Source organism: Macrobrachium nipponense, chromosome 8 (genome assembly GCF_015104395.2).
Source record: "Macrobrachium nipponense isolate FS-2020 chromosome 8, ASM1510439v2, whole genome shotgun sequence".
NCBI lineage: Eukaryota > Metazoa > Arthropoda > Malacostraca > Decapoda > Palaemonidae > Macrobrachium > Macrobrachium nipponense.
The window spans coordinates 42,531,117-42,543,894 of NC_087203.1; the positions used below are offsets into that span (position 1 = coordinate 42,531,117).

Sequence of the window (12,778 nt, forward strand, 5' to 3'; positions counted from 1 at the left end):
GTGGAAGATGGCATTTTTCCTCAATTTACTGTTTTTTGTTTCCTGTTACGATTTCCTTTTTTTGTTTCTATTTTTAATACCCAGGCGAAAAGCATACGACCCGAATTGTCCTACGGAATTTCCGTTTCATCATGACACGGTTTACCTAGAAAAAAAAAAAAAGCAAGAACGAAGACCCAAGGGATGTTAAACCTTGTGTTTAGTTCTTCTTTTGTCATTTTACGGTTTAACGCCAATAAACCCCACGACAACCCCACAGGACTTAGAAGACTCATTGAGATTTGAACCTCAACATAAACCAACTCCTGAAAAATCATCCACCGGCCGCACCCGCTAACATGCCCGGGGGACACCCCCTCCTAACCCCACTCCCATGCCAAAACCCTCTCCCCCCTCGAATGCCCAGGTCACAACCCCCTCCCCACTCCCCTTCCACACCCAGGCGACCAACCCCTACATCCCACCCAATCTCAGAAGGACCCCCTACCCCGCTCCGACTCCCAGGGGCATCCTCCCCGCTCCCACTCCCAGGAGGGCCCTCCGTCCCCCTGCCCCATCCTAATCCCAACCGCCCCCCGAAAAAAAAGAAGAAAAAAAAAAACTGCTAAGACCTCGTAAAGCGACCCCTATGATGTCATTTTCGCCCGTTACTGTCCCAAACGTGAATCCAAGGATCTCAACGGGTGGGTCATTTAGCGCTCTAGTCAACATAAGGTCTTGGTGGTCTATTGTTCATTACGTCAGAAGCGGTGTGTCCTTTTTTAAAGGTGCGGGGAAGCCGTGGGCCATTTTTTTTCGGCCTGGTTAACAAAAAAGGGGGATGTGGTGTGTGACGCAAGGCCCGTGGAGTAGTACTTGGAGCATGTCTGAGGTTGTTACGGGCTGCTCTATAAGCAAGAGCCCGTGCTGGCATGAGGCCAACTTGAAATAAAACAACAACGTCTCTATCTATCTATCTATGCGTCCTCATTTAAATATTTCGCTTCTCGCTTTCTTAAAATTGTCATCTTCAAGTTTATTCGCTTTTCAATCTTTACTTCTTCATTTGTCTGGCTTCTCTCTCCGTATTCATAAGATCTTCATCCGTTTATTTCTCAGAGTTTCGTCAATTACATAGTTTTCGTTTTGTATTTCGGATTAACGAGTGACAAACAAAAGGGAAAAAACGGAACTGTTGTACGTGCCCAAACAAACACATACACACACATATATGTACATTGTGTGTGTATATATATATATATATATATATATATATATATATATATATATATATATATATATATATATAGATATATATATATATATATATATGCATCAAATAACGTATTTTCTTTCGGGGAATCATTCTACAAGCAAAAATTCGGGTGTAGTATTGTAGTCCTTTAAGTCCTTTTTGAGCCAATCTGTACATGGAATACTTTGAAACTACAGTAATAAATGCAATAAAACCCAAAAACATGCTGTGGATGAGATACGTGGATGATATCCTGACATTTTGGGATAATAAGTGGGGGTAGTTTAATGAATTCCTCTCAAAATTAAACGCATTAGTGCCCAGCATCAAATTTAAAGTAGAATGGGAAACAGACAACAAAATTCCTTTTCTTGATGTTTTAATAATCAGAGACACGACAGAATACAAATTTACCATATACAGAAAACCACGTTCTCACTTTCATATTCAACTACTTTAGCTATCACGACATTACTATCAAGATAGGTGTAGCTAGCAACCTATTCTTAAGAGCCTTACGAATTTGTTCCCAGATTTCCTGGAAAAAGAATTTGAACTAATTCGCAAGCAACTTTCGTCTTTAAAGTATCCTGACCATATAATTGAGAAGCAATTCAAAAGCAAACGTAATTTTCTACCGACCCCCTAAAGACAAGACCAGAGACACACCCAACAATAAAATAAAAATTCCTCACCTGGAGACGATTAAGAGAGTAACCCACACCCTTGGGAAATCCACCCCTTTTTGCATTTACCTACCCAAACACCTTAGCCAAATCCCTGATTAACGTCCAACAAAAGACATCTCCCAAAGACTCTGGGGTCTATCAGATCCCATGCCAGGACTGTGACCAATCTTACATCGGATTTACAGGTAAATCACTTCCCCAGAGATTAATACAACACAAACCAGTCAGTTAGGTATGGACAACAGAACTCGGCTATTTTCAACCATATAATGAACATAACCATAGAATAACTGGAATTAGTCACGTGTAATTTATAGCAGCAACTGCCGGTACAAGAGTCAAATGATAGAATCGGCCTTAATAAAAGAGAAGCAGGTAATGAACATCTCAAAAGGGGCGTGGATTTCAGATGTCGTCGACGAAGTTTTCATTCAACCAACGCTTAAGAGATTAAAGGTAAGATTATCAGCGGTGGTGACCTAAATTGGCTTACTTGTGGACGGATCTCTTGGTATAAATACCACCTTTTCTGTAAATGTCTCTGAAATATAGTACTTTTCTCTCTACATTTTGGTGTTTTTATGGGCTCCTTTTATTAAGATATATATATATATATATATATATATATATATATGTGTGTGTGTGTGTACGCAATATGTGTATGCTTTATATGTACTATAAGAATATACGCAAACTATGTACACATTTATAAATCACATATAAACAAAGACAACTAACATCATTACACCATTCACGACACAAAGAGAAATTACTAGCCGGACATAAATCTGTCGTGACAGAGAAGACGAATGAGTAGGAGGAGGAGAGGAGGAGGAGGAGGAGGAGGAGGAGGAGGAGGAGGAGGAGGAGTGAGCAATCAAGATTAACATATCAATTGCTATGCTATTCGCCCGACTGATAATTCCTTCCTCAAATGAACTAAGTTAATTATGGTATACCAAGGGGACAGGGCGATGCTTAAGTTACTTTATGCAGATGGCGAAAAAGGAAGGAAGGGGAAGGAAGGAAGGAAGGAAGGAGAAGGAAGGAGAAGAATATGAAAAGGAGACGAAGCAGAGATGGGAAGGTGAAGAGCAGTCATAAAACAGAATTAAAATTGGTAATTATAAGTTGATGAGAAAACGAATTACAAGTGTTTGTACTTACGTCGAAGAGGGAATACGAAGAATAAGAATATGTTGGTGAGAGCATAAAATATGTTGTTGTTAAGAGAATACGTGGAATAGGAATATGTATTTGAGAAAATATGAAGAATAAGAATATGTTGGTGAGAGATACAAGGAATACGAATATGTTGTTGAGAGAATACGAGTAATAAGAATATGTTGAGAGAATACCCCACAAAAAAAAAAAAAAAAAAAAAAAAAAAAAAAAAAAAAAAAAAAAAAATCATATATATATATATATATATATATAGATATATATATATATATATATTATATATATATATATATATATATAATAAGATTATGTTGTGGAGAGAATACGAAGACTAAGAATATACTGTAGAGACGAATAATAAATTAGAATATAACACGAGATATTATAGTAGAATCGCACAATAAAAAAATGCAGATTTCAAAAACTGATAATTAAAAGAATTTAAACTATTTAAAACATACGGAAGAAAACTGAATGAAAATCAAGGAAAAGCAAAACTAAAAAGAAACAAAATCCAACGAATAAGTGAAAAGAAAAAGAGTTCGTCTTTCGCCATAAACACATCAGCCCGGCCTCCTCAGAAGCCGACGATGTAACAAGGGATAATAAATCGCTCTTAATAACATGCACGGAGGAGTCTCCTCTCTCTCTCTCTCTCTCTCTCTCTCTCCTCTCTCTCGCTCTCTTCTTTCTTTTTTTATCTCTCTCTCTCTCCATACCCATCTCTTACTTTTTATCTCTTTTTCTCTCTCTCTCTCTTTCTCTTTATCTCTCTCTCCTCTCTTTCTCTTTATCTCTCTTTCTCACTCTTTCAATCTTTCTTTCTTTCTTTTTCTTTCTCGACATCTCTCTTTCTCTTTCAATCTCTCTCTCTTCCGCTCTCTTTCTCTTCATTTCTCTCTCTCTCTCTCTCTCTCTCTCTTTCAATCTTTTTTTCCTTTTTTTCTTTCTTTCTCTATATTTCTCTCTCTTCCTCTTTCAATGTCTCTCTTCCGCTCTCGCTCTCTTTCTCTTTCAATCTCTCTCTCCCCTCTCTCTTTCAATCTCCGCCCCATTCTCTCTCTCTCTCTCTCTCTCTCTCTCTCTCTAAACACCACCCACCCTAGCGTTCCCCTCCCTGCTTAGGTCGTTCACTTTTCAACGAAACGGCGACAATTCTTCAGCGACTTATTTCAGTGGTTCGCTTCCAATTAAGCGACTTTTTCTTCTTCTTCTACTTCTTTAAAGAGATTTAGGAAGTGACGAAACTACCGAGTTCAATATAAACACGAGTTTGCGCCGGTGACTTTTTTGTATTTCGTTCGGTGGAATGAATTTGTTTGCTTGAAATCACAATGACGCGTGATGTGTCTCGTGTGTAGTTTTGCTTCAGGAAGATGAAACACACACACATACACATTTATATATATGAAACTGTAATAACCACAATGTCCTCTTAACTTCTCAAATTTTTTGCTCGTTTTTTTTTTTGGATACGCTCGTCACTACAAAGCCTTGTGCTCCAACTTCAAAGAAGTTTGAAGAAATGCATATATATATACGTATATATATATATATATATATATATATATATATATATATATATATATATATATACAGAACAATTTACTTTGAGTGAAGAAATTTGCAAAAGGGCCAGAATTAAGAACTTCAGAAATGTGTACAGCCTCCTTCAATCTGATAATGTAGATAACCACCTTCGCCCGTTCCAGAGTCTGATCTACAAACTACCTTTTTTGGCTAACGACCCTCAAGATGTCATTCAGAAAGAAGACCGGCGCTTTGTCCCCGCCTCGAAGATCACAGCGAATTATGGAACGGAATACGACCCAATGACTTGTTCGCATTTCTTATCCTTGTTAATTTTTTGTCTGTTTATGTTTATGTTTATTTGGAATTCTTCACAATACCATGTCTAATTTGCTTAGTGATCAAGTCCACAGGAGGATGGACGAAAGCTTTAAGCTTTGTATATATTTCCATAAATAATTATATTTAGAATAAACAAGGGTATTACTGTGGATCCTTCTATTGATATATATATTAATATATATATATTAATATATATATATATACTCATATAGATATATATATATATATATATATATATATATATATATATATCGATATATATATAACCTTATTGTCTTTATATAAAATGATCACTGACTCTACGGTGTAAGCTTACCATGTTTAATCTAGCAATTACAACAATAAGATAGTTTCTAAGTCAACAGGTAATAAAATCTTCAACAATAGTTGGAACTGGAATTGGAATATAAAATCTAGGCAGGCCAAAGGCCAAGCTTTAGGAACCCGTTAGGTCAGTCAACGCTAAAAATAATGTTGATTTAATTGTTAGAGAGGGTGGAAAGTATGACGGAGGAATTAGAATATGGTCGGAAGTACAATAAAAGGAATGAAAGAGACTGCAGCTAATGGCCTAGGGTACGCTACACAGAACCTTCACTGATGTCTACGGCGCACCGCATGAGGTACACTGAGAGCACTAACCCACTACGGGAGGAATATTCTCCCCCCAAAAATGTAATAACCAAAATGTTATGAAAATTAAAAATGATACAATAAGATTGGATTTACAAATGATTACGACAATAATAAGGAAAACACATGATAACAATTTCCTCTGGACAACATTGGCAATAAAGGAATGTCAGGAATGTTAGGAATAATAATGGCAAATAATATTACCAACTAAAGTTATTTCCTCTTTCAGAAATGGCGCAGTCCTGATTTCGTTGGAACTCTTTGCAAGGAATTTATTTATTGAAAAAGTATCAACTGTTAAAAAAAAATGGTTTTTCATCGCGCGTAACAAGAATTGTTACAAAATTCGAGATTTTCAATACTACGCTGATGGCTATGGTCTGACTAAGTAAACTCTCTCTCTCTCTCTCTCTCTCTATATATATATATATATATATATATATATATATATATATATATATATATTATATATATATATATATACACACACACATATATATATATATATATATATATATATATTATAATGGTATACATATAACATTTTTATAAATTTTTTGGACAATTTTCAAAGTATATCTCTCTCTCCCTCCTCTCTCTCTCTCTCTCTCTCTCTCTCTCTCTCTCTCTCTCTCTTCTATATTAAATTCTCTCTGACACTCTGCAATTTCTGTGCAAACAACACGCTACTCTCTCTCTCTCTCTCTCTCTCTCTCTCTCTCTCTCTCTCACTCTCTCTCTCTCCCCGCCAAATGCAAATGAAGCTGTTTACATCAGCCATCACTGCGACGTCCATTTGCCATATTAAATAAACAAGCTATTCCTACGCAACGGACGGGAACTTAGATAACGAGGAAAAAATACGGACACGTTCGTCTGACGGACGTCTACTACGCTTGATTAAAAAAAAAACTATATTTCTACTTTAAAGATAGAAATTAATCTCAAAATTCTTTTTTATTATCATATTTTAAAGATTGAATAAAAAATTGTCTACTTTTAAGATAATAATCAGATTTCAAAATTCCTTTTTTATATATATCCTAAAGATTAAAATAAGCAAATATCTACTTTAAAGATAGTAATAAGATCTCAAAATTCCTTTTTTATATGTTTTTTAAAGATTAAAATAAAAAATGTTCTACTTCAGAGATAAACATCAATTGCAAAATTATTATATATATAATTTAAAAGATTATTAATAAAAAAAATCCTACTTTGAAGGTAATAATCAGATCTCAAAATTATTTTTATATATATTCTAAAGATTAAATTAAACAAATTTTCTGCTTTATAAATTAAAATCAGATCTCAAAATTCCTTTTTATATATATCTTAAAAGATTAAAATAAATATATTTTTCTGCTTTAAAGATAATTGTCAGTCTCAAAATTGTTCATCTATATATATATATATATATACTATATATATATATATATATATATATATATATATATATATATATATATATTATATATATATATATATATATATATATATATATATAATATATATTGTAAAGATTAAAATAAAAAAAATCCTACTTTAAAGATAATAATTAGATCTCAAAATTTTTCATATATATTTTCAAAGATTAAAATAAAAAATTTCTACTTTAAAGATAATAATCAGATCTCAAAATTCTTTTTTTTTATATAAGTTTAAAGATTAAAATATAAAAAAAATCCTACTTTAAAGATAAAAATCAGATCTCAAAATTCCTTTTTTATATATATTTGAGAGATTAGAATATAAAAAAACTATAATCCTGTTTTAACGATAATAATCAGATCTCAACATTCTGTTTTTTAAATATAATTTGAAATTAAAATAAAAAGTATTTTTTCTACATTTAAATGTGAAAATCAGATCTGAAAATTCCTTTTTATATACATTATAAAGATTAAATAAAATAATTTCTACTTTAAAGATGAAAATCAGATCTCGAAATTCCTTTTTATATATATTTTATAAAACTAAAATAAAAACATTTTTCTGCTTTAAAGATAATAACCAGACCTCAAAAAAAATTTTTTTTTTTATTTGACAGATCATACTCAAATCTCAAAACTGATGGCATCACAAATATTCCTGAACATCTCTAAGCGAAAAAAAAAAAATACAATTAGTATTAAGTGTTTTTTCACGTATGGGTGAATAAAGGGTTTCATTTTGGTCAACAGAACCCGATTTAAACTTATTTTATTATTATTTTATTATTATTTTTTTATTATTATTATTATTATTATTAATTTACTTCAAGGGTTTTTGAAGGACAGACTAACTATTAATGAGAAGAGGAAAACAAGTTATATAGGATAATACGCAATGAAAATTTAATCATAAATATATATCAATTAATCAAAAAGCGCAAAAATAAATAAAACACTCAAAATACACCAGAAAATATTTAAAATACGATTCGAAAATAACCTATAACCATAAATCTAACTTGTTAATATTTTGAAAGGAAAAAAATATTGGATGTCCACATACAAAATTCACTAACAGTGTAAATCAATTCGTAACGTTTTAAATGTTCTGATAAATCCCTGAACCTTAAACTAATACTTATTATCTCCCAAGAGAAATGTCTTTTTGAAAATATCAAATTCCAAAAAAAACTAAATTTTCAATGCTTCTTAAAACTTGAAAAGGTTTTCATTATCTTTATTTAAAAAAAAAACACACCCAATGACTGTAAACGGAAAAGAGAGAGAGAGAGAGAGAGAGAGAGAGAGAGAGAGAGAGAGAGAGAGAGAGAGAGGTGATTAAGTTCATTTCCAGGCTGCTAACGAGCGCAAAAAATTACTGAGAGAGAGAGAGAGAGAGAGAGAGGTAAATAAGTTTATTTCCGGGCGGATAAGTACGTAAAAGACAGGAGAGAGAGAGATAGAGATAGAGAGAGAGAGAGAGAGAGAGGTAAATAAGTTTATTTCTGGGCGGATAAGTGCGTAAAAGACAGAGAGAGAGAGAGAGAGAGAGAGAGAGAGAGAGAGAGAGAGAGAGAAATTTATACGTTTAGTGTTTATTAATGAAGATATGACAGATCCCACTTAATTGGCAACATATGGCAACCCACTCGTTACTCAAGCTATGCGACGTAGAGATGTAAACAGTCGTGTAACCGTCACTCACACGATATTTACGCACGAGGACTTTATAATCTCAGAATATATTGATCTCTACAAACACACACATTTCTTTTAACAAGAAACATTTTGCCCGAGTTTACATCTGAATATATAATCTATAGAGAATATATTATCATTATTATATATAATAGAATAATTATATATATTATATAATTAATATATATATATATAATAGATATAATATATTATATATATAGTATATATATATAGATGTTATAATCTATAAGATAATATATATTATTATATATATATATAAAAACTATGATATATAGTTATTAATATATTAATATATATATATTATAATATCTTATATATATATATATATATATATATAGGATATATATATATAAATATATATAGATTATATATATATATTATATAGATATATATAGATATATATATATATATATATATATATATATAGATATATATTATTATATATATATATATATATATATATATATATATATATATATATATGTATAAGTACATCATTGCACGTATGTTTGAAAAAAGGATATTATATGTCAATAAATTTCCCTTATCTTTTATAAGTAATTAACATGCATACCACAAATAGAGCGGCTATTATAAATATCGAGTATGTGGAAATATTCCCTTTACTATAATATAAATATTCGAGTCTCCGAAAGAAACGATAATAAAAAAATCTGATCATTATTTTGTTAAAAATTCCAGTTGATTTACCAGTAGAGATTAGCAGATTTTTTTTTCACCATTACATCATTAGGAATTCTGTAATGCATTTACTGAAAGAGAACAGAGCACGCTGAACAGATACGAAATGAGAGAGAGAGAGAGAGAGAGAGAGAGAGAGAGAGAGAGAGATGATGGGGACAAGCAAAAAAAAAGTAAGAAAGCTCATAAATTTAATTAAACAGAGGGGGAAAGAAGCCAAAGAAAAGCTAACGAAGTGATAATTAACATGCACAGTTTATGTATATATATACACATATATAGATATGTATATAAATCTCTCTCTCTCTCTCTCTCTCTCTCCTCTCTCTCTCTCTCTCTCTCTCTCTATATATATATATATATATATATATTATATATATATATATATATATATATATATATATATATATTATATATATATATATATATATATATATATATATATATATAATATATAATATACACACACACACGCATATACACACATACCCGTCCAACCATTAAAATCTAGATAAATAAACAGACGAAAAAAAAAAAAAAAAAAAAAAAAAAGCTCACGACATCACGAATCAGATCCAAAACAAAAAAAACTCTCCCTCCCTCTACCTCTCCTCCATTACCTCCAAATACCCTCGAGGAGGAAGTAAATCTGCTTCAAACTAGCCGCCAGGAGCTTTATGGCGCTGCAAGTGATTTTTCGAGTCGAACTTTATGTTCAATGAATGGCTTTAAAAAGCTTAATCGAGATTTATGGCTGGGGACGGATGAGCGAGGTGGGTTAGTAAGGGGGAGGGGGTGAGTAAGGGGAAGGGGGAGGGTGAGGGGATGGAAAGGAAGGGTGGTGAAACATAAAAGGAGGGATGAAGTGCAATTTCTCGAGAATCGAGCTTTTACGTATTAAGAAAGGCTTTATAAAGCTAAATCAAGATTTTTATAATACAAAAAAAGTGGCGGAGGAGGAGGAGGAGGAGGAGGAGGAGGAGGAGGAGGAGGAGGAGGAGTGACAAGAAATTATATAAAGGAAAGAAAAGAAATGGAGAGAGAGAAAAAACACATCAAAGACCCTGAATAATTTTGCCAAGATCTGCCTGAAGTGTTTTAACATGTGCTTCCTTGAGAGAGAGAGAGAGAGAGAGAGAGAGAGAGTTTACCTTTCTCACTCAGTACAATTTCTCGTATCTTGGATTATCAGATTCAGTATAATACACCTGAGGGTTTTTTCATACAAGGTACTCAAGTTTTACGAAAACGTGTATATTAATACAAATCCACATCTTGTGCATATTTCACCTATGTACATTTTAAAGGGTTAATATTGTCTCTTAGAAGATATTTCTCTCTCTCTCTCTCTCTCTCTCTCTCTCTCTCTCTCTCTCAAACCTAAGAGGAAAAAATCACCAACGCTGAGTCAAGACGACTGTTTTCATAGTTCCAGAACGCAAAGAGGAATCTTGGAACTAAGGAATTATGGAAGTTCTGGATTACGGAACGAGGAAATTCTGGAAACTTTGGACTAAGGAGCTAAGGAATTCCTTAGGCTTTGAACTACGGAACTAGGGAATTCGGAAAGCTTTGGACTATGGAACTAAGGAATTCTGGAATCTTTGGACACGGAACTGTGGAATTCTGGAAGCTGGTAATAAATGAATACTAGAATTAGGGAATAACAGAACTAAAGAGGTTTGGGAAAATTAACGACCTCTGGAACTAAGGAGTCCTGGAAAATGAATAACAAAATCAAGGAATACTAAAAATAAAGAGGGGTGGAAACTAATGACCTCTGGAACTAAGCGATCGTGGAAACAAAAGAATACTAGAATCAAGGAATGATAGAACTAAAGAGGGTTGAAAACTAACGACCTCTGGAACGGAGGAGTCCTGGAAAAAAATGAATAACAAAATCAAGAAATAATAGAACTAAAGAGGGATGAAAACTAACGACTCCTGGAACTAAGGAATCCTGGAAACTAAGTCTGGGGCAAACTCTCGTTCCAGGTGGTGAGCGGAGGAGGAAAAGGGGTTCCAGAGTTGCGGCACAATGCTTCGTTAAGTTCACCGTTCCAGAAAACTTTCCAATTAAATATTTCCACTCGCCTGTTCCTGCAATGCAGCGGTTGTAGAGGAGTGGTGGTGGAGTTCATTTGCTTACGCCATACATACATACATACATACATACATACATTCATACATACATACATACATACATACTTACATACATTCGGACGTATGTACTGAAAGCATGCACGCAATATATATGTGTATGTATATATATATATATATATGTATATATATATTATATATATATATATATATATATGATATATATATATATACACACACACATATGTGTGTATGTGTATGATAGTGCCTATGAGTTTTCCAGAGATCTGGAAAGCCAATGGAGTAGGAGTTTTCCAGATTTTGAAATGAAAGAAAACTGTTTCTTTCCCTTAGAAATTCAGAACGGTCAGATTTATCAAACTGTATTCCAGTCATGCTGCTTATCTTTCACTAATAAATTTACGTATATGTATGTGACAATGTGCATATACACACATTATATATAAATAAATATACATAACATACATATATTATATATGCATAGATACACATTATATATATATACCATATATATATAGATATATATTATATATATATATATAATATATATATAATAACAATTTTCATGTAAATATTCTTTCTTTCTTACGCTTTTACCAAAGTCTCTCTCTCTCTCTCTCTCTCTCTCTCTCTCTCTCTCTCTCTCTCTCTCTCTCCCTTCCTGTCCTTCTGAGTAACATCTCATCACCACGCTGGTAAAATATTACGAATAGGGAATGAAAATGAAGAAGCGTAGAGGGATAATAATGAATAAGCGGCTTCACCAAAAACATAAAAAAAAAAACTCCCAACTATTTTATTTTTATCCTTTTCGGAAATTCCGTGAAAAAACGAAACATAAATTAAAGGCCAAATTACCCGAGCAGGGCAAATTTACATTCTGTATCCCCCCCACCCCCCCCCCCCCCGCCCCCTCCCCCGTGGGTGATTTATTCGGCATTTAATGTTCGCATCTTGTTGTTGATAAGTCCCATCTATCTCGGGCTAATTGCACGATCCTGATATACTGATTATTATTTATCACTCTTATCTCATACACGATTTGCCAAAACAGATAAACAGAAAAACAAAAACAATCCACAATCTAACCGCTAACTTGACTTCAAGTTATGTCATTAACGGACGGAAGAGTCAAGCTTGTAAAAGATTATTATGTAAATGATAACTTTTTTTTGTAAAAGATTCGAATC

At 32.8% G+C, this 12,778-nt stretch overlaps 1 protein-coding gene across 1 annotated transcript in view; it reads left to right on the top strand.

Moving 5' to 3' along the window:
• The first annotated feature begins 338 nt into the window (after positions 1-338).
• Positions 339-12,778, top strand: part of LOC135223067 (uncharacterized) — a 23,479-nt gene continuing 11,039 nt past the window's right edge. The window contains exon 1 of the mRNA XM_064261575.1: positions 339-542. Coding sequence (XP_064117645.1) covers positions 339-542 — 204 coding nt within the window. The remainder of the gene's footprint in view (positions 543-12,778) is intronic.